The sequence below is a fragment of the Amblyomma mixtum genome, chromosome 5 (genome assembly GCF_055824585.1).
Source record: "Amblyomma mixtum isolate Tamu chromosome 5, ASM5582458v1, whole genome shotgun sequence".
NCBI classification, from domain to species: domain Eukaryota; kingdom Metazoa; phylum Arthropoda; class Arachnida; order Ixodida; family Ixodidae; genus Amblyomma; species Amblyomma mixtum.
The window spans coordinates 7,723,664-7,746,366 of NC_143016.1; the positions used below are offsets into that span (position 1 = coordinate 7,723,664).

Below are 22,703 nucleotides of genomic sequence, written 5' to 3' on the forward strand. Positions count from 1 at the left end.
TGCGGTATGCACCGGCTTTCCGCCCCGACTGTAGCCGCTCCTCTCGCACGCTGTGGTTGGCTCAACTGCTAGTTGCTCGAGTGTTCTGGCCGGTGACCAGTTAGCCGAAAGAAACGGCGCGACACTTTCCTGAAGCCACGGACAGCATGCGGTGCGGTTGTATGAGCAAAGTGCTTGACGGACGCATGTGGCATGCAGTCAGTCAGTCACCCGTGATGCGAAAGCACGTGTCGGTAAGGGAGAGAGAGAGAGAGAGAGCTGACCCCACCCCCCCCCCCTCAAAAAAAAAAAAAAGCAGAATAACACGACGAGAACGAGAGTGAAAGAAAAAAATGAAAGAATGTGCGCGGTTGTCTGTTTCGCTCAGCGGGTCAAGTGTTCCCTGTGGAGATGAACTCACTGGCGTGCACTACGTGAGCTAGCGGCTTTCTCAAGGAGAAAAAAAAAAAAAAATCCGCCCTTTGTAGAATATTTCAGGGAAACTGCGGCATAGCTCGTGAAAGGTTCCGTTTACTTTTAAGCCTTTTTTTTCATTTTGACCAGGAACGGTGTTTTAAATGGACACTAAAGCGGCTTTCATTGTAGCTGCGGTCTGTTGTAAGACACGATATTAGACCTGTTTCGCTAAACTCCTTAAGAAAATCGTCTGCCGTCGCGGTGGCTCAGTGGTTACGGCGCTCGGCTGCTGACCCGAAGGACACGGGTTCGATCCCGGCCGCGGCGGTCGAATTTCGATGGAGGCGAAATTCTAGAGGCCCGTGTGCTGTGCGATGTCAGTGCACGTTAAAGAACCCCAGGTGGTCGAAATTTCCGGAGCCCTTCACTACGGCGTCCCTCATAGCCTGGGACGTTAAACCCTAATAACCAACATTAACCAACTACCGTGCTGTAAGCTATAACATGACCAGGGAATGCCACAGTGAATGCCCACCTGTAATACGGTCGTAACGGTCTTGTATGACACCATGGATGACGTACCGAGCCGCGTTAAAGCATATGCAATGTCATATTGGAGGAAACTCTTTTGGCAGACCGAAAACCTCTTTTGCAGTTTACCAACATCCCTCAAGAGAAAAGTATACAGCAGCTGTATCTTACCGGTACTCGCCTATGGGGCAGAAACGTGAAGGCTAACAAAGAGGGTTCAGCTTAAGTTAAGGACAACGCAGCGAGCTATGGAAAGAAAAATGATAGGTGTAACGCTAAGAGATCGGAAGCGGGTGGAGTGAGCGAGGGAACAAATGCGGGTTAATGACATCCTAGTCGAAATCAAGAGGAAGAAATGGGCTTGGGCAGGGCATGCAATGCGAAGGCAAGGTAACCGCTGGTCCTTGAGGGGAGGGTAACAGAGTGGATTCTAAGAGAATGCAAGCGTAGCAGGAGGCTGCAGAAAGTTATGTGGGCGGATGAGATTGAGAACTTTGTGGGGATACGGTGGCCGCAACTGGCGAAAGACAGGGTTACGTGGAGAGACATGAGAGAGGCCTTTGCCCTGCAGTGAGCCTAGTGGCTGATGATGATGATGATGATCGGAGGCAATTTTGTCGTCAGGGAAGTGCTTTAAACGTGCGCTAGCGCAGTGGACGTGGTCGTGAGCTTCGGCCTCTGGAAGCGGATATCTCCATGAGCGAAATGGATGGTCCTTGTGCCGCACGCTTCCAGCCCCGGAAAGCTTCGTCACTCGTGAACTTATAGTGCGATGTTTCCTTTTTGCCTTGCTCTGCCGCTGCTCGAGTGCAAGAAAGCCCGGCCAGTTGTGGTACGTCATCCTTAGTGACGTAACAAGAGCTGTGACGATGCAAAAGAAGCCACTGGGACAGTGGGGGAGGTTAAAAAGGGAAGTAGATGGGAAAGACTCGGAAGGTCCTCTAGGGGCCCTCAGTTGCATAGGGCCCGCAGAGACGCTCTGCATCATCATCATCGTCAGCATCATCATCAGCCTGACTGCGCCCACTGCAAGGCAAGCTCTGCCCTGTGCCGACTGCGGCCACCATATCCCCGCAAACTTCTTAGTCTCATCCGCCCACCTATCTTTCTGCCGCCCCCTGCCACGCTTGCCTTCTCTTGGAATCCGCTCCGTTACCCTTAAGGACCAGCGGTGCCTTCGCATTACATGCCCTGCCCAAGCCCATTTCTTCCTCTTGACTTCGACTAGGATGACATTAACCCGCCTTTGTTCCTTCACTCACTTCGCCCGCTTCCGGTCTCTTAACGTTGCACCTACCATTTTACTTTCCATAGCTCACTACGTTATCCTTAAGACGCTCTGCAGGCCCGATCCATAAGTTTGCTCCGCCGTGTTTAAGGCGCGCTTACAGAGAAGCCCGCTTCTGCACGTCTGGAGTAGAGGCATCACGTTGTCGGTTGCGCTATATAGCCCTCAGTCTGTCTTTCCCCGGCTCTGCCTCACTTATGGTGTTTTTAAAAACGTACGCCACAGTTAGTTGGTGACAATGCGTGGTTTGTTTTCACAGTGCAAGGACTGACGTGAGGCAAAGAAAGAAAAATTATGGAAGCCACTTGAGACTACTTACTTGCTTTGAAGGCGAAATTCCTTCCTAATGACACACCTACACACTAGCATACAGTCGTAAGGCAACGCATGCAGTATAATGCACTTCATGCATAGCAGGCAATGCTGCCAAAGCTAGCGCGCCTTGTGCAGCGATAAGCGCATCGCTTAACTGCTGCATCACAGCGCCAGGAGTGGCATGAGGACTCCCAGCGATCTATGAATGTGAAGTATAGAGAATGAATAACTCCGCATGTATTAGCATTAACCCATTAACCACATCGCGCCATGCCCATGAAGCGAATCTTAAGTGTCCGCTGTAATTTTTTGGGGTCATTTTTGGTCTTTTTCTGAGTGCTATTTCGAAATTACTATCCCCTAGAGCCAAAGCCGGTCTGATTTTACCGAGATTAACATTCCATTCAAACTCTGCAGAAACAAGCCTTTCTTGATGCAGTAGCTTTTCCTAAAAACTGCATGCAAGAAAGCATCTCAAACAAAAGCTCTTTTTTATGTTTGTTTTTCGCTGACCCCGCTCGTGCCAACTACAGCTGCTAGTAACATAGCACATCACTGAAAAGTAAATACATTTCTCCTGAGGAGATAATTCTCGATTTTCTGTCATAAGGGGGAGGGCCACAGCGATCGCGCACACATTGTGAAAAATCGCCAGCGGCCGAGCAAGCGTGGGACCTAAAGCCTTAAATCCGCCGCCGGTTTACTGTACGGAGAAAAGTCACCGATCGAGAACGTAAGTGCGTTGTTTCTCGACTGCTTGCTTGCCCTTACGGCGACGAGCGTAGCTATCAGAGCGGCAAAGAACGGCAGTGAATGCTCTGGCAGTGAATGCCAGAGTTGTGACCTTGTCCGGATAGTACTTTCTTCAAAACTGAATCGGGTGCGAAAAATGTGTTACTAAATACAGAGTCGAATGTAAATCGAATAGCGGTAAAACCTAAATGCGGATACGAATAGAATACTTCTTTACGAAAATTTGCTACTTGTGCGAATATTCGTACTAAACGGATATGATCGTTGATGATACTCCTGCGACTTTAAGCTGTTGAGCGCCATTGCCGCCTCGATGAGTTTACAGCTGTCGTCCGTGTGTATCGAAGGTCTCTTCAGAAGCACCCACGGATACAGTCGCCGGGCGCTATGCGAGCGGTTACTTCAAGGAGGCTGAACACGTACTTTTGGGCGAGTTGGTTTAATATTTTCTAAGACGAGGAGCTAAATGGGACACTCCACCACGGACAAGAAACGCACAAGGCACACACGTCAGCGCAGACGTGTGTGTCTTGTGTGATTCATCCCCATGTGCAGTTTCTTTTTCGGCGCCTTTTGAAAAAAAAAAAAAAATGAGGCGTTCTGGCAGCGAGTCTTAGGAAAGCTTTGTGGGGTGGTTGATCGTGTGTCGCGAACGCAGCGAAGAGTACAAACACCGGATCCTGGCGGAAGAATGCAGCTAAAGTATAAAATGACGCTGAGCATCGCTCTCGTGGTTCGAAAAGGAGCGCGATTCAGCCGGGCATGGACCGTTAAATCCGCAACGCGTCGTCCGCGTAGGATGCGCTCTGTAGGGTGCATCGAGGCACCCTAATGCGCTCAGCTTAAAGATTGCGCGTTGGTGGTGCTGGGCGGGCGAGTCGTCCACGTGCGTGTCTCGTGGCCGCCCGAAATAAGAGCAGCCCTTCATTGTTCTCGCAGGTGTTCGCTCAGTCACAATGCGCGCTCAAGGGAAGAAGTAGAGGTGAACGCAGGACGGGGTGGGGATAGCGAATATCGGAGAGGGGATGAAGTATGGGACTCTGGGGGACTTATGAAAGGAAAGGAAACTAGAAGTGTGTGTACTCTGCCGAGAAGCACTGCGCGAATGAAAGGTTAAAGAAAGAAAGAACGGGAGGAACCACGTGCCAGCAAAACCGTGCAGCCATGCCCGAGGCCCTTGGGGAAGGACCTTCCCTAGTCCCGCTCCTGCCAGGTCGCCGGCACGGCTTGCCTCGCTGGAGGGAAGAAGCGGGTATAAAGGAAGCAAGGGTGCCTTAAATTGCTGGAGAAAAGACGGAGCGGAGAAAGTGTACAGGAGGACGAGGCATCGTATCTCGCCACCTTCGATGCTACATAAGGAGGCGCAAGCATGTGGCACAGCATCCCTCGCTATCATTCTTTCATTCAGAAGGCGGGCGATTAGTCTGGGGCCTCTTTTTTCTCTCCCTCTTTTTTCTTTGCCATCGAAATTGAAAGGTGATGTGGAAATAGGGCCATTTAAGTGGATATTAGTGATGGAGAGTGCAGTAAACTGGGAGCCCGATCTAGAAACCTTGGTTCTGGGCTTTGCGTACGCTCAGGTTTGGACTGCTAGCTGCGGGTGTCTGAGCGCAGAAGGGTTGGAAGACTGTGATGCTCAGCTCGGATTCGACTACTCAACTTTCTGTCTTCCAACTGGCTGAAGACGCCGTCCGGACCCAAGAGCTCCGAGCTGTCGTCTAAGCGTATGGATCATCCCATCCTTCTGTGTTTGATAATAAAGCTATTTCAATCAATCAAGGGTTGCGCGTGCAAGCTCGATGCGCGACTGGCTTCGGCGGCCATCTCATGTGCGTGGTGAACTGAGCACACTGCGCAGGCGCCGGAACATATTCGGACTCGGTTTAGGTGTAAATTGCTTCGTGAAGCCACGCTGGCCTGCCGTAAGCCTTGTGTGATGAACTGACACGTTCACTTCAATGTGCACTACGTCCGGGCGAGGCCACACTTCTCCCTCGGTTTGCGGTATGTTGCGCACCCTTATGTCTGCGTTTCACCCGCGCTGGTGCTGACAGTATAGCAGCTCTAGTCGAAGCCTAAACTTAAGAATGCCTGTTAAGTACAGACTTATTTTTGCGATTTTAAGGCTGCGATTTCTCATGCGATGTTTTCGGGCCTTAACATATACCCCCTCCATACACACACGTACACGCGCGAACTTTCAATTTTGGCATTAGTTTCAAAAAAAAAAAATCGAACGTACGTCACACCTTAACAATCGGAGAACCACGAGTTTGTATGCTCTGCCTCACACTGGTTGGCACTGAAGGTGCAGCTGTCGCCAGCCTCATCGCAAGAGCACGCACTGCACCTCCCAGTGAAGTGTTCCTCCTTGGCCGAGCGTCGTCTGGCCCAGCAGCCAATCGTCGTGGCTAATGTTGCGTTTGCATTAGTGGCTCAGCGAAGAGAAAAGTGGTGCACAAGAGAGCTGCTGTTCGTCGCCATTTAATCTTGCGCGCACCCTCGAAAGCGCAAGCATGCATCCTAAGGTGCCAACAAATTGTGACGCAGAATGCAGTTTTCGGCTGTAGTTGCCCGAAGCGCCGTGTGCCATGTTTGGTACCTTCCTGCTCTCTCGAATGGGCGAAAAACGGAGCCAGCAGGCACCGAGACGGTGTCGCTAGAGCCGAAGAGAGAGTGGGCAAGCAGAAGAAAATGTGCACGAGCAGTCGCGGGGCAGCCGAGGTCGCCGCCTTCTCCGGGGTTGGTGCTCCGACTCCGGGTTTGAGCGATGGGGTCGAGGGGGAGTCCCGCCGCCGCCGGCGAGGGCACAACGGAGGGGACGGATTTAAAGAAAGCCCGAGGGGGGCTGCGCTCTCCTTCGGGCTCCTCACCCCCCCCCCCCCCCCCCCCCACTTCCCCGACCCCTGTAGACATTAGCGAAGGTGCCCACCTGGCGCGGATCGCGCAAGGCGCAGGGGCAAGCTGCCAGGCGCCCCGCCGCAGACCCGCGCGCCGATAGGGACACCGCACCCCCTCCTCCCCCTCAGCCCCGAATCTCCCATCCGCGTGCGCGCTGCTGGCGACGCTGGCGAAACACGGTGTGGTGTCGAGAGACAGCGGGTGCTGCGGGAAAGCCTCCGCCTGCTCTCCACCTCATCGCGATCATCATCGGGCATCCTACGCCGACCGGGCAAGCGCAGGCAAAGGCTGCCGCGCGGCGGGGCAGATGGGTGGAAAGGGTAGCGGTTGCCAGCCCCCCTTCCTCCACATCCCCCTCTCCGGGAACCGGTGCGCCGCGAGTCGCGTGACCGGCTCGCGACTGTCGCGTGACCAGCCGCGCTTCTGCTGCTGCTGCTGCTGCGAGCCGGCACGCTGTAGCCGAGGCGCGCGCGTGGCCGCGCGTGCTACGTTGGTGGCTGCGAGGGCCGCCATTTGAGCGATTACGCATGCGCGTCCCTGCACTGGTTTACGGGCCTGCGTGTAGCGTGCACGAGGGCCCGTTAAGCAAAAAGGCGGCACCGGCGTCTCGGCGAAAGCGAATGCGCGTCCGTGCAGGCTATTGTAGCACGTACAAATGGTCGGCGCGGCGCAGGTTTCGTGCAGGCGGTCACTCATTTGATCTGAAGTCATTCGGAAGCACTGGCAACTGCGTAAAGGAAGGAAATCACCGACAGAACGGTTTGCAGTTTCAGCGAGATTGATGTCGCAGGAAAGAACTAGCCTCGACGTTCATGCTTTTCGGAGACGTTCGTCCTAATTGTCACCTTTGTGCGTTTCTCGCCTCGATCAGTGATCTGTGCATGCTGCAAGCTACATTATACTTCTTTTCACTCAGTGACATTTCGAGTAGCACGACTGATTTACGAGAATTCGGCACTTGACGTTTCGTCGTTCGTAAATTGTACTCGCCTTTTCCCTGCCACGCGGTGCAAGAGTCGCCGAACGGCACTTTTTGCGCGCACACGTGCAGCAGTGACTACTGCAGTTGCCGACATTGAATACGAGGACGCGTAGAAAGTGCACTTAGAGAAAGTGCAATCGAAAGGGATACTTCGATCCAAACGCTGAGCGCGTTCGCTTCTCGCGCGAATGAGATTTCATTCGAGCAGCGTCGGTTAAAAGCGGGTCATTGGCACGGCACGTGCCGTGCGCCGCACAGATGTTCGACGCAATCGCAATGCGTTTCACTGTCAGCGGGTCCATGACTTCGCCCCGTGAAACAATTAAATGGCAGGCCGTCAGAGCACCTGGAAACGGGACGTCGGCCGCGCACTCTGACCTCGGCACCGCTGGACGCGCTCGGCGCAGGTGGAGTTTGGGCGATGCCCCCCCCCCCCCCCTCTCGTCTTCTGTCGATCGAGACGCATCGCACGGATTCGCTCACGTTGGGATGCGACAAGCGATAAAGGAATATCGTCCAGCAGGCCAGCAGTGCCTGTGTGCTTATTTATTCTCTGCTCCTCCATGAACACCTGTGCACTGCGGCCGGGCTGTCTCCTCTATATTGCTCTTAAGAAAGCTTGAATGTTCAAGACTTATATGAAGTATAAGTTATAGACATCGCATTACATGGCGGGGCATTTTGTCAGCCGGTGACAACACCCACTCAGTTGCCACGGTCCCCATGGTGTTGGAAGAATCCTTGGCACAAATTAAGTTTTAGGCTTTGCGCTGTAATAGAAACAGTGCGACAAAAACAAACGCAAATACGGAATAAGTATGGACGGAAGGACAACCAAGCACGGCGCGTCGGAGCAACTAGCGGAACCAAGACCAGGAGCGGCTAGAAGAAACGGGGCGAAGAAAAAGTAAAGGTCGCGCAACCTTTGAACCTTACTGAATGTCGTCGGAGGTTTTTCGTCTCTCGCCCTTCATAGCTTGCTTACGGTTCGCCGTGAGTGCGGAAAAAAAGAAAAGTAATAAAGGAGGAAAGGAAGTAAGAACTGGGCAGAATCGGCCGCGCTACCGTGAAGACCCTGCGCGACCCGGACAGAGAGCGCGCGCGCGCGCAATCTAAACACACAGAGGGACACCACCGGCTGCAGCAACGGCAGAAGGAAAGAAAAGCCGGAGGGAGAGCCCAGGGCGCGCAGGAGAGCGCTGCTGGCCCACAACAGGCGGTGCTTCTCTTTCCCCCTCCTCCCACCGGCGGGGCCCCCCGGCGAATGTGCCCTCGAGTCGCGAAGGGGGATGCAGCGGGGGTCGCGCACACCGGCGCACCGCCAGGCGCGTGTCTCGCACACCCCGCGCCAGCTGCCGCCGCAACAGATGCGCTCACGGGGAACAGCCCCCCGCGCCGCCGCTGCCTTCTCCTCCCGTTTCTGCGGGGCCCAGCCTCCACCATCGAAGAGGGGGGGTCCACAGGCCGGCCTGGAGGGGGGCCTCAGCAGCCGCCAGACGGGATCGCCGCGGGCACAGATCTTTCTACCGACAGCGGCGACCAGCCGCTCACATTCGCCTCGTTGATCGGTGCTGGTCGCAGTCGTCCGCGGCTCGCTCGTTGCGCGGTTGTGCAAGCTCGGCGCGCTTCGCTCGCTGCCGCCCGGGACTTGGCCCACTCGGCGTCGACTGCCATGGTGGTTCTGTGCCTGGTCTACCCGCGGCCCGTGCGGCCGGACAGCAGGCCCCGGAGACTGCGCCACTGCCACTTCGTGGTGTCCGATGAGGACGGTGGCGACGGGAAGATCGTCGTCCGCACCAGGTCAGTCGGGATGCGTCTTCTCCGGGCACGCCGTGCCGGCTTCCCGTTTTGTAACGGTCCCTTCTCATTTTGTGCCCTTCGGTACGCTATAGGGCCGCGCGCTTACTTCCGCCTCTTTTCCCGCACCGCGTTCACTGCTGAACTTAGTCCAGTATCGCACTACCGCCTCGACTCCAACGCCGTGCACCATGTCGTGCACAAACGCGCGGGGCGCACCGGCGTTGCGAATAGCCGGGCCACATCGTCCCCGGCCGGACGATCCTGTTGCCTTTGATGTTGCGTAAACGTATTCATCTCGCGCCGTTTTCAGTGTTTAGTTTCTCGCGAACAGTCTGGAAGTGCACGCAGAGCACGCGAATTGCACGCAGTGCAAATGTGTGTTATCCGCGATTGCTTTTAAAAAGACTCCGCGGCTGTAGCTTACAGTTTCTTCTACCGTGCATTCTTGTGTCTGCATCTGTGCAATCAACAAGGTTTGCATCGCGTCACATTCTCAGCACGTGTACTGCAAAAATTTGTAGCGGGAAGTGGCACGTGCGACTGCAAAAACTGGCTCGCTCTTGTGTTGAAGTCACGTGAGGCCTCACGTGGTTGTGGCATCGTGAATATCGGAGTGTGCGTTGGTGCATGCAGCATGGACCGCCGTCCGTTCGCCGATAGGCTTAGCGGTATGCGTGTGCCCAGCGACGTGTATTTCTTGCCTCTAGCATGTCGTCCTGGTCTATTTTTAGGCGGCGTCCGAAATTTCCGCAACGCCTGAAGGTCTGGCGCAACGTGTGCCTGTCAGAGACCCAAGACAGACGGCCCGCTTTTCACCACACTCCGTCGCCCTGCTAAGCAATGCACCCGCCGAGTGGAATATACTCGCATGAAGCAATCACTCGTTGCAGGCGGCGGCCAAGGACGGAGGTGTCCTTGCTTTCGGCGGGTTACTTCCTCTATTGTACACCCTGTCGATTTACAAAACTGCATCTGTTCTTCCTGTGTAGCGAGAAGCTGGAGTGAGCATGGTTCCGCGTCATGCGGATATTGCCCTCCGCTTGAGCGAAAAAGATTCAAAAGCTTCATGGATTCATTACGAAATGAGTGCGGGATCTGTACGGACAAAAGCTATACCTGGGCGAATCAGTCATGGTTGCTTGCTGCGTGCAACCCCCAAAAAACAAATTATAAGAAAACCATAAACTTAGCTGCACCGTATGACGCACAAAGTAAGTTCCGCAAAATCGGTTGTTTCGCCAAATGCGCGTCCCGTCCTGCAGCTTCAGTAGTGCATCCGGCATTCCTTCTTGGGGAAAGGGGGGAGGGAGGGAGGGGGGGGAGTGGAGTGCTTCAGTCCCTTGTTGGCCTGCTGCTACCACCCACAGACACTCCTGGATGAAAGGATGACGCGCATCTTCGCCGGCGATTGCACGAAAGCCAGGTGTCCAGTCGTAGGCACCTGTACGGCTAGCGTGCCCACAATTCTATTCTTCGCCTGGTGTGGTGGGTGTCCCAGACACGCGTGCTTCACCGACGCGCATTCTTCGATGAAAGGACGACACCCGCCGTCGTCTGATATTCCACGAAAGCCTGTCTGCAAACCGCCTCACCAGCAATCGGCACACATTCTTCGGATCGGCAGAGGCTTAACGAAGCCCCACCTCGATGGACACTTCCGAGACGTACACATTATAAGCTCCTGCGCGCCTAGCACGTGCCGCGAAGGGCGTCGAAAATTGGCATGCACCCCCATGCTCCTGGTGCTGGCTCGCTTTCCCTCGCGAGCCGAGTGAAAAATAACTGTCAAGCCGTGAATATAGTTGGGGAGCTGCAAGGATTCCAAGAAAGTTTGGAACCTGGAAGAGTTTCCAACCATGAAAAAAAAGTCCCCAAGAGCCCGGCGGTCCTCGAATTGTAAACCGTACCCCGCTTCCGACGCGCGCGCTAGCGCCCGTGCGCAGGCGCCGATATCTGACATGCACAAATATCTGCGCCCCGCTCGCGCGTCGCGCCTCGCGCATGCGCAGACAGGCTCCAACATACGCCCGTGCGCTTTGGAAGTGTCCATCGAGGTGGGGCTTTAACGATCCCTTACTACGTTAAAAAATTCCATGTTGAAATTATCCGGAATCCTCCACTACGGCGTCCCTCAGAGCCTGAATCGCTTTGCAGCGTTAATCTATGGGGGATTAACGTCCCATAGCGACTCAGACTATGAGAGACGCCGTAGTGAAGGGTTCAGGAAATTTCGACCACCTCGGGTTCTTTAACTGGCCTCTAGAATTTCACCGCCATCGAAACTCGACCACCGTATCGAACCCGGCCGCGCCTTTTCGGGACAGCAGCCGAGCGCCATAACCACTGAGCCACCGCGGCGGCTCGCTTTGGGATATTAAACTCCATAAAACCAAACCAACTTCAGCTGTCTGCAGTCTGCCATTTTTTTTTTATCTCGCGCTTTATCTGCTCCTGCGTGCGCGTTTACTTGCATATCCAACTCAGGGTTGGGATGGAGTGCAGCCAGGAGTCGAATCCGAGACCGTTGATGTCCCTTGCTCGAGAGACCCGTTACTAGGAATTCGGGACAGCGGCCAGCCAGTGCCGCTTACTTTTGCGGCCTATCAGCTTCTGTTCTGCAGCCATTCGGTCATTCGCTTTCTTTCGTACGTCGTGGTTAATGTCAGCGCGCTATTTTTGATGATGATGATGATGATGATGATATTGTGGCATTGCCCTTTGTAGCGGGCGCCGTGCGCCACGTGGTGACAGCGAAGGGAACTAGAAGCGATTGTTCCGAATACGTGGTAGTGATAGTTGCAGGGCAGAACCGAAATCGCTTCCTCAGCAGCACATATACAGGAACCTCTCCTCGAGCAGTGCGACTTTCTCGCGAACACCGCTAATTCTGTAGATGTCAAAATGAAGGGTCGACGGGATCCTCTTGGTATGCTGTGACGTGCGTTACAATGCCGACTTTTTTTCGTGCCGACGACCTCGCATTCGCGCCTTGCTATTTCTGCCTTGGTGGACTGATTTGCATCGCCTAATGTATGTCTTCGAAAGCTCACGCAGATGCACACTGACATTCCTCAGGGGAGAAAAAACAGCAATCTGGTTCTCCAGCGTCCTTGATTAAGCGGATCAGTGTGTCCGTAGACTCTGCTCGGGCGAGACGACGCCTGCAGTGCTCCGAAATATTTCCCCGAAGTAAGGCCGCGCCGAATTTTCGCCGAAAAGGGAATCTGACTGCGCGCTGGAGTGCGTTCCAGACGACTGTAGTGAGAACTCACTGCAATCCGAGGGCGTACACATATTTTCAACATAAAGTTTTTCAGTCAGTCAGGGCGGCGAGTGCCACTAAAGTTTGTAGTGTGACAATGTTAGTGGGGGTGTTAGGCTGAGTACTTCCCGGTGCCAGGGCTTCCATGCATGGCTGCTGTCGCGATCGGCCAGCTCACGTGAGCCTGTCAGTCTCGGACTTCCTTCCTTCCTTCCTTCCTTCCTTCCTTCCTTCCTTCCTTCCTTCCTTCCTTCCTTCCTTCCTTCCTTCCTTTTCTTTCTTTCTTTCTTTCTTTCCTTCTTTCTTTCTTTCTTTCTCTTTCTTTCTTTCTTTCTTTTGGAGCTCAGCGACTCCTTAATTACGTGACCGCAGATTCGGCGTCTCCGTCCAGCGACTTCAGCCTGGCTGCCGGGGTGAATCCGCCCCTGCAGTGACAGCGAGCGCGTGCGGGTGATGGACGACGGCCGTTGCGCTTTTTTCGCTCGCAGTGCTTCAACCAGAATTCGCTCGTGACAGCGGACGCGCCGCCGCCACCTGCGTCGCCGACGGTGCGGACCCTGGGCGTGTCGCGCGCGGGGTGGCGAGGAGCCCGCGCCCACGTGACTCGAATAACGCTCGCGCAGAGGCGATGAGCGTTACTTGAGCCTCGTGCGTGGTCAACTGAAAATTAAAATTGGTTTTAGCGAAATGAAATGATGCAGTAACTGTCTCACGTATCTCGGTGGACACCCGAACAGCGCCGTAAGAGAAGGGATAAAGGAGGGAGTGAAAGAAGGAAGAAAGAGGTGCCTTAGTGGAGGGCTCCGGAATGATTTCGACCACATGGGCATCTTTAACGTGCACTGACATCGCACAGCACACGGGCGCCTTTTGCGTTTCGCCTCTATCGAAATGCGGCCGCCGCGAAATGCGGCCGCCGCGGTCGGGTTCGAACCCGGGTCCGCCGGCTCAGTAGGCGAGCGCCTTCACTGAGCCACCGCGGCGGATTGCGCGAAGTCAACTATAAAGTTTCTGTGAATGCACTTAGGTGGATTCTGATAGGTAATTACTCCCTTTTTGTGAGAAATCTACTCAACCTTGGGGGACTCCCCTAAAGATTGGACCAAACGCGATCGAAATGTCACGTGGCATTGTTACGAACGGCGATGATGATGACGACGGAATGTGACAAATGATGCGATAGATAGCGGCAAGCAATTTGCCGGCGTCTTCGTACGTCCTCCGACAACGCCATACCGTTCGCGGCCGCGGACCTTAGTCATATAAAAAGAAACAGTTTATTCAGTTCAGACAAGAGGCGCGGCAGAGAAAACCAAGCTTTTTCGAAAGCGGCAGACCATCGCACAATCTTTCCCACCATCCACCACTTTGGTCCGCACCCATTAAATAATCACTGGTGGTCAGGGGCGGAGGATTTATCTGTCACCCTTGGAGCATGTGGCTATGATGGTCCATTTGGACGATGCGTTTCTTGGGACTTTTTTTCGCCAAAAATGGAGTTCAGCACGGTTTTCCTATGCAAATTTTCTCTATATAGGGCGGCGAGCTTGGAGCTTTCGGCAGTTTTTCACAATAGCTGCATACAATTCATGAACGAAGCGGCAGATATGCCCCGAAAGGAAGCCTTCCAGCCTATGGCGTGTACCGATTTTCATGACGCCGTAGTCAATCCCCTTTCGTCTGCCACCTGCTGCGACGTCATACTAACATGTCCAAGAGATTAAACGTCGTGAGAATAGGTCGGCGCCATTAGCTGGAAGGCGTTCTTTGAGGGGCATTTGCCGCTTCGTTCTTCAGTTGAATCCGACAGACATTTTTGCCAGTAGACGGCGCCCTATGGCCCTATGGTTTAAAGATAACAATGGTCATGTAAATAAATCTGCAGTGGAAGTCAGCAAAAAGCGATTGGAGGATTGGTGGCTGAAAAGCAGAGATGTGACATAAGGTTAGAATAGTAGGAAACCGTAAGTTGATGGAGAATCTTAATGAGAATTGCCAACACAGTAAACAAAAAAAATAATAAATAAAGAAAAGCTGAGCATGGTGGCAATTGCCACCACCCCGTTTCAAAGGGGGCGCTCCTATCCATCCATCCATCCATCCATCCGCGTCGTTCGCTCAAGTAGTACGAGTAGTATGGTACAGTGCTAGAAATGTGTTATTTGGTTTTGGTTTGGTTTTGACTCCTGGAGGCTTCACTGGCCTTTAGCAGTGCCATTTTACCAGGCTGCGCGTTGCCTGAGCCTTGTTTCGAGGTTGAGCCGCAAAGTTCAAGGCACGGCATGACTTCATGCATTCGGCTGTGCGTAGCGATTGTAGCCAAGAGTTCTTCTGGAACAATGTGAGCACTAAAGACGGTGAACGAGTCGAAGTAGCAGCTACGGGGTAGGGGGCGCGCGCGCGCCCTAGCTTTCCCATTCAAACGCGGTGGGTCGGTGGCGCCGTGGTGCCGTGGTTTGCCCTTCTCCAGTGGTGACGTCAGTGCGGGGCGGCATGCCGCCGTCGTGGCGGTGGGCCATCAGGGGAGGCGCCTTTCCCATTGTTGGCCCTTTACGGGAATTTGTCGATCGCGGTGCGGTCGTTATTTCGGCGGTTAATCGTTCCCTGAACATGCACTCCCCTACGCGCGCGCGGGATGGTACAGGACACAGCATGACTGTGTGCGCGTGTGTGTGTGTGTGTGCATGTGAGGAGAGAGAGAGAGAGAGAGAGCAGGCGCCAGGCGTAAGTGCCTTCGGCAGAGCCCGGAGCTCAGTGTATACCACCTCGAGTCCAAAAACGTGCTTGTAGCTTCACTGGAGCATTTGCGAGTGCGAAGCACAAAGACGGCTTCTCGTATTTTTTCATGGGTGCGCCCACTCCCACCTGACGCGAGCACAGGAGCACTTGCGGACACTACCGTGTCATGTTACTCGACAGCTGTAGATGACGGATTTTGTTTACAAATTATGGTTCCGGCACATAGGGAATCAAGGAGCAGCAGACTAAGAAGGTGTTCCAATAAGACGTCCGACGAACACTTGTCTTCCCCTCGGAGTTACGTACGAATGAAGACAACTGTCTGGGCAAAAGGGGCGTTGGGGTATACAGTTGAACCTCGTCATAACGAAGCTGAAGTGGCCCGGGAATTACTTCGTTATAGCCCGTGTCGGCCGAACTTACAAAAGGGAATCGTCATCCGCCGCGGTGGCTCAGTGGCTATGGTGCTCGGCTGCTGACCCGAAAGACGCGGGTTCGATCCCGGCCGCGGCGGTTGAATTTCTTTGGAGGAGAAATTCTAGAGGCCCGTGTACTGTGCGATGTCAGTGCACGTTAAAGAACCCCAGGTGGTCGAAATTTCCGGAGCCCTCCACTACGGCGTCTCTCATAGCCTTAGTCGCTTTGGGACGTTAAACCCCATAAACCAAACCAACCTTCGTTATATCCATGATTTCGTTATAAACCGTTTCGTAATAGCAAAGTTCGACTTATTACTTTCTTTTTGTTTTTGTTGAGGCGCCTTTTGTGGGTGTCCGTTAATTTTTTTATCCAAGAACTATAAGGTTTAAAATTTAGAGCATATTAAAAAAATTATTTCCTTGGTTTTAAATTTTTTAATTCCCTTCCAGTGAAAACGTTGCGGGCATTTGGTGCACAGATGGTTCAGAGGTAAACAAAAAATGCGGTCGCAAAAGCATGGCACACATCGGAAGCGGAGATATGTCGCTTTGAGCCTTTGCCATAGCTCTGTACATATGCTCTGCAGGCACCTCCCTTAAACACGCACACACACGCGTGCAGGCATGGTGAGCAGTGCTTATCGTTCGTCGTACGTTCTCTGTTAACATGTGCAAGTATGAAAGTAAAGTTGTGGTGAGGCCGAGCCGGAATCGAAACGGCGCACGAACAAGTTCGGCGTGCGCCAGGCAGCAGCTGCTGGCAACCGGCAGGTGATGGCCAAGGTCGCGCCGAGAATTAACATTCCCCGGGCAGACTCGGAAACAAGTAACGACTGTCGTGTGCCAGTGGTCTCCGGCCGCACAGTGGCTCAAAAATAAAAAAGCTGTGCGGCGCTCTTGGCAGATCGGAACATGAAATGATAGTGGGAAGGATTTATGATAGCCCGGCCTCTTGGTTTTTTGTATCGATTATTGTATTTCTATACATGCGACAACGCCCCATAAGTGACGTTTACATGAACTCAGTGCAGTCGGGTTTAGCTGGCCTGCCTAGCAGAGGACCGTAGCTGCCGTGCTTATGCAAGCGCTAGCGCTTGCGGCGAATGCGGGTCGAGTTAGCTCGCACGCAAGGAGCAAGTCGACTCTCTAGACCTCCTCTCTACAAGCTGCACCCAATTATGTTTCGCGAGCAAAACACTTCATTGAAGAGCGATGAAAAAGCGCGCTAAATATCGTGGACACTGAGCACCAGAGCACGCTTGCTGGTCGTCCTGTTGGTCTCACGCCAGTCATGTAGTGCAGGTATAGAAGAGGGAGGAAGGGAGAGGGCTACTAGGCACTGAATGAGACAGCGCTCCTGATTGGCTAAGGGCAAGGGACAGTCGGGGCAGCAGGGGTGAGACCGCATGCGAGAACTGCGCAGGCGAGCAAAGGGCAAGAACGGCGTTACCGTTAAGCTTGCGGAGAATATGAATGTGGGACCTAATGTGCCAGTTCAAAACCGCCGTCCAGTCATAAACCGTTCCTTTGCGCGAATCCTGTAGCTATTCCTTCTCGCATTGCTGAGGAAGGGCAACCTGAGTATCGCTAGCCCCACCGGTGGCAATGTTTGAAACGACCGCCAGCCAGTGCTGTGGCGCATCGCTAAACTGTTGCGAGACTGCGCCGGTACTGGTATGAGGACTCGCTGCAATCTAATAATCCGACACATTTTGCGTAGTTGCATAGTATGAACAAGGAATAGAATAAAAATTTGAGTAGATTGGGGAGTGAAAGAAGAATACTATTGCACTTCATCCGCATCAATGCATATTGATCGCCCCTCATTTTTTTTGTTCTTGGATGTAGGCGCTCAAGGGCAAAATCGGCTATCTCCACTCCTTATAGCGCCGATGTCATCTTGTGTTTCAGGGAGCGAGATCAGTGCATTCATCAGACGACTGAGGTTCGGGGCGCAGTCTTAGCGTGGGGTGAAGTCACTTTCGGTACCTGACCAAAGCCTCGGGTGGATTCGACTGCATGTGCGCGTTGTGGTCGCCACTAAAGGGATGTGCGGGGCGAAGTTGTCCAACAGGAGGGGGTGCTCGGATGGGAGGGATAAGTGCGGCAGGGTGAATGTTCGGTGTCGATCGAGATCTACGCCGTTGACTTGGCGTTGTGACGCTGTTGAATTGCACCGCTTCTCGTTGTGGGTGCGCTCGCTCTCGGCAGTTCTTGTCTTGCGTGTTAGGTTGCACGCCGAGTCCTGCAAAATATTTTTCAGCATGCATGTCACTCTCATTTCACTTGATGCTGGACCGCGGAATAATTGCGCTATATATATATATATATATCATTCGCGAGAGAAAGTGTTGGTGCATTATGCATGTGACCGTTATGCTCAAATTACTAAAAATATCGCTAGTTGCGTTATGCGAAGGAATCTCTTTCTTCGTTAACATTTCGTTACAACTTAACTGAAGGGCAGCGGCTTTGACCTTTGTCGCAGCGAGTGTTGAGCCCCTGCGCATGTGTGGACTCCAGCTGACACTTTCTTCTCTGGATGTTCGCAGGTTGACCCGCACGCTTTCGACGCCCAAGCGCTGCTCCACATGCAACAAGATGGTGTACTTCACGGGCATCCGCTGCAAGCAGTGCGGGTGAGTGCCCCTTCGATAACATATATTTCCACACCTATTTGTTCGATTTTTCCACGCAATACGTTTAGCTGATGTTAGCAGGGATCGCTAAGCGCACAACGCTTCGCTGTTATTCCCTATAATGAAAGAGAGGAACTTTAAAACAACTACGAAGAAAAACAAAAATTACGCAATCGTTGCTTCTCGGTATCAGCGGCTCGTTTAGCTCGCGTCCTCTGCAGTACACCTCCTCAGCGGGCTATATAGACTGGATGATCGGACACGGCTTGACGGCAACGCTGAAGAGTTAACACACTCGGTCCGGCGCGCGCCTCATCCGTAGCGAAACTGAACGAGAAACCGCCGACGTAGCAACTGTCAAGCCTGTTTCACATGCAAGGGAAAACTCCAGCGAATCCTGCCCCCACGGCGCAAAAACCTGGTTTTGAGTCGTCGCGGCGAGGTTCCAGCAATTCGGAAATTTTTGCGGCGACGCGCCGCTCAATTGCTCATTCGCTTGCATGTGGACCAGCGTTTACACCCTCTCCTAATCACGTGGTATCACAGCGGCGGAGTTGGCTAGCGCGCGCAAGTGCACCTCTGCTTGGTGAGTCACGTGATTTGCCTGCGCTCCGGGGCCTCAAGGCCAAACGCGCATCAAGATTGACCTTGGGCGACATGTAGTAATAGAGCTTCCGCTCTAAAGAATTCAGGGGACACTTTGGCTCTCCTAAAGTGCTGCAAGGCGAAAGCCTTTCCTGGCGCACTGTTTGGCATTGACTGAGAGACTGTTTGTGCTGTACTAGTGCCTTATTTGACTACACACTTTGACTGCACATTACAACTACACACTTTGACTGCCGACTTTGACTCCTCCTTTAACACGACTCCCTCTCTGCTTCGATGAGTTTTATCCATGGCTCTGTTTGCAGTAATGAGGTATGTAATGTGGTCACCCACGGACGCCGTACGCCGCCTGTCGGAGCGGACGACAACTATTTTTTATTAGTTGTCGTCTGCTCCAAAAGGGGCGTCAGGCATCCGTGGGGGACCTCATTACTTCGAATCCGCGCACTCTGACGTCACAACTCTGCTGACAACCTTCTGTCGACAACGATGAGGCATTAAAGGCTTTCGCCTTAAAAGGCTCGCTTTGTACACCAAGAAGCAACGCGGTTGTGCGGCCTTGGGCTGCGTGCTCACCTCGCGCAGTCTTAAATTCCTGGGTTCATTCCCCACACCTTAGGAAGAAGTTTTATTTTTCGTTGATACCACGGTGACGTCATCTGGGACTTTTGGGACCACTGCTGCTGGTTAACTCCGACGCCGGGTTTCGTTGCCGATGAGGCATATAATGCTTTCGCATTAAAACTGCCCCAGATTCGTGGGCAAATTTATTCGTGTCCGCGCGTTTGCGAACGAAACACCAATTTTAAATGCACGGAGCGAACAGCAACGCGTTTGATGTGCGCGTATACCTCGGTTCCTGCTTCGTAGCGTGCGGACGGGTGACATTTAATCAGGGCTGAAGCCGCTCGCACTATATTCATTTGTCGGGGAAATGAAAAGAAGAAAAGCGGAAAAGCCGAGTCGGCGAGAACCGGCCCTCGGTGTTGGCTTTTTGACCTTTCTAGTGCCTGCTTCGTTCGCAGCTGAAGAGCTCGCACATATGCCCGATGTGTGGTTGCCGCCAACAAGTGAGCGCACTGGAATAGCAGAGCACAGCGATGGAGCAGTGTTCACCGAAGCTCAAAGAGTACACGAGACAACAAAGGACTGCGGCTAATGACATCCGAGTTAGGTGTTAAGAAAACCAACGGAAGTGTTCGCGGCTAGAAATGCAAAGCAAGGAGCAACCCCTTTATTATTATTATTATTAAAGCTGTGTTGTAGTCCTCCGGACAAAGCCGCACCGGAAACTGAAAGAGCAAACAGCAGCACGGAGTGCTCTTTTGCATATACCGCGACGAAATTTGATAGTTACTCAGCCGTTACTAGTGCACGGGCTCCTCGGTCCACCAACGACAGCTGTTGGCAGAGAAGGGCGCCATTGTTTTTGCAGGCGCGGGACCCCCCCCCCCCCCCCCCCCCCCCCCCCCCCCATGCTAAAAAAAAAGATTCTGCAATGTTCACACTTGTTGCGCAAATCTCGAAATTAAGCGAGAACTGTTGTAAACGACCGTTTTTTTTTTGTAATGCGAAAGCATTACTAGTCCCATTACGACAAAAGACGGCAGCGGTGTGTGTACTCGAAGATGGTACAGAAAATCTCACCGCTGGTAAGAAACATAGCACAATCTGGCGGGCTAGTTGGTGGGAATTCATACGATTTCAGCAGCGCGAACACGGTTAGGAAAAGACAGAAGGCGGACAGGACAGAGCGCTGAACTATCAACTTTATTTCAAGAATGCCCAAGGCCCCGCTCTTAAATACACACGCCACAGAAACGCCCACCTGGGGGATTTATCTAAGCACAACACAATCAGAGCGCGAACGAGTATGTTATCACTTTTTCCGGAGTTATCAAGGATACAACGAGCATGAGTGCTAACCAAGAAAAGACTAAAAACCAGTGAAAGACATGTAAAAAGCATGGAACAACAGGGCTGAGGGTGCATGAAGGTCTGAAGAAAACACAAGCAAAAAAACTATAAACACAGGAATGACATTGCAACAACACGATGGGATAAAAAAGCTGAGGAAGCAGAGGTTGTTGGGTGAAATGGCGAAACAACTGCTAAAAAGGTTAACTAAGGATGAACGCCAACAACTAGCACGGCTAAAACGTCAGAAACCATGTAAAGGATGCTACTAAAACCGGGTAAAATCAAATAAAACCAGAGAGAAAGGCGACTTCTTTTTCGGACAGGGAGATTGAAGGAGTGCTAACACAACCTTCCCTAGACTTCCTGATGTAGGCAGCTTCAACAATTTCGCGCGTCAACTGGTTTTTATGCTTTTTTAGTACAGATGTTCTTTTGAAACGGGGCGAAAAAGTGATAACATACTCGTTCGCGCTCTGATTGTGTGGTGCTTAGATAAATCCCCCAGGTGGGCGTTTCTGTGGCGTGTGTATTTAAGAGCGGGGCCTTGGGCATTCTTGAAATAAAGTTGATAGTTCAGCGCTCTGTCCTGTCCGCCTTCTGTCTTTTCCTAACCGTGTTCGCGCTGCTGAAATCGTAAGAAACATAGGGTGACGTCATCAGTCGATCGTATGACGCACACAGCAAACCGAACACCGCCATTTCATACAGTCATGTACTATCGCGCTCAATATGAGTTGCAACGCGCGGTCATCGACCGGGGCTCGTTCCGTGGTGTGCCTCCTCCAAACAGTCGCTCGGAATTCTGGGGGAAACTGCTGTTCCAGGAAACAACAGCACCCCCGCTCAGGAAAAAGTTTCTCCCAGAATTCCGAGCGACTGTTTGGAGGAGGCACACCACGGAACGAGCCCCGGTCGATGACCGCGCGTTGCAACTCATATTGAGCGCGATAGTACATGTTCGTTCTATATGTACCTCCTACTGGCTGACCTCAGTGGCGCCAGTTTTTCCGACTACATTCGTACCAAAACTGGAGCAACCGTTTGTCGTACAGCGTTCCGGGTGGTGTCATGTCTCGTAGCATATAGCTTACACGCGCTAGTCAAGTTGGAGGGGCTAGCTTGCGACAGGGATTCGAACCGACGACATATGCACCTTCAATTGTATCCCTTCCCTGGCTTACTACCTCTTCCCTTAAAGGGCAAGTGCACCACTTTTTGAGAATTCTGCGCTATTCAAGGATTCAAATCTATATAGGCTGCAGGTAAAGCATGCAAAGTGTTTTTATTGCGAAAGCAATACTACTCGCACTTTCAAGCCTTCGCGTGGCCCTGGCGCAGTTGCGTTTGACCTTTAGCGGAGTGAATATGGGCGACCAACTCGCTCCTTCAGATAGCCCGGCTGCAGTTACGCCGCGCCGCGCAGCTGTGGCGCTACTGCCGCTGTGACATCATACCAGCTGTAGATTATGGGCGACCAACTCGCTCCTTCAGAGAGCCCGGCTGCGTTACGGCTGCCGCTGTGACGTCATACCAGCTGTAGATTGTTTTCGTTCTCTCAGTCGCAACAACATAAAAAAATATTTAAAAAAATTAGCGAAGACGCTTTGAGCCGTCGCGCAGCGGCGGCCGGTAGCCACGCGTGACCTGTAGACGCGGCGCACTGCGTTCCAAGACGCTTTCAATCGTCGCGCAGCGGCGGTAGCCACGCGTGACCTGTAGACGCGGCGAACTGCGTTCCTTCAGTTGGAGGCGCTGCGCTTTTGCTTACGCAACCTACCAGGCTTAACCAAAGCTCAGCCCCCGCCAATTTTATTGCGAAAGCAGCACTTTCAAGCCTTCGCGTGACCCGGCCGCAGTTACGTTTGACCTTTAGCGGAGTGAATATGGGCGACGAACTCTCTCCTTCAGATAGCCCGGCTGCAGTTACGCCGCGCCTCGCACCTGTGGCGCTACTGCCGCTGTGACGTCATACGAGCTGTAGATTGTTTTCTTTCTCTCAGTCGCAACAACATCAAAAAAAAAATATAAAAAAGTTACCGAAGACGCTTTGAGTCATCGCGCAGCGGCGGCCGGTAGCCACGCGTGACCTGCAGACGCGGCGCACTGCGTTCCTTCAGTTGGAGGCGCTGCGCTTTTGCTTTCGCAGCCTACC

General features: G+C 53.0%; 1 protein-coding gene across 3 annotated transcripts in view; it reads left to right on the top strand.

Annotated features, from left to right (window-relative positions):
• The window catches only part of LOC149341245 (uncharacterized), a 98,034-nt gene that overhangs the window by 63,356 nt on the left and 11,975 nt on the right, over positions 1-22,703 (top strand). For 2 of the 3 annotated variants that reach the window (XM_089543223.1, XM_089543224.1), the window contains exon 2: positions 17,939-18,025. In XM_089543223.1, the coding sequence (XP_089399349.1) occupies positions 17,939-18,025 (87 nt within the window). Of the gene's footprint in view, positions 1-8,551; positions 8,967-17,938; positions 18,026-22,703 lie in introns of those variants that run through there. The other variant, XM_089543221.1, reaches the window with a different exon arrangement.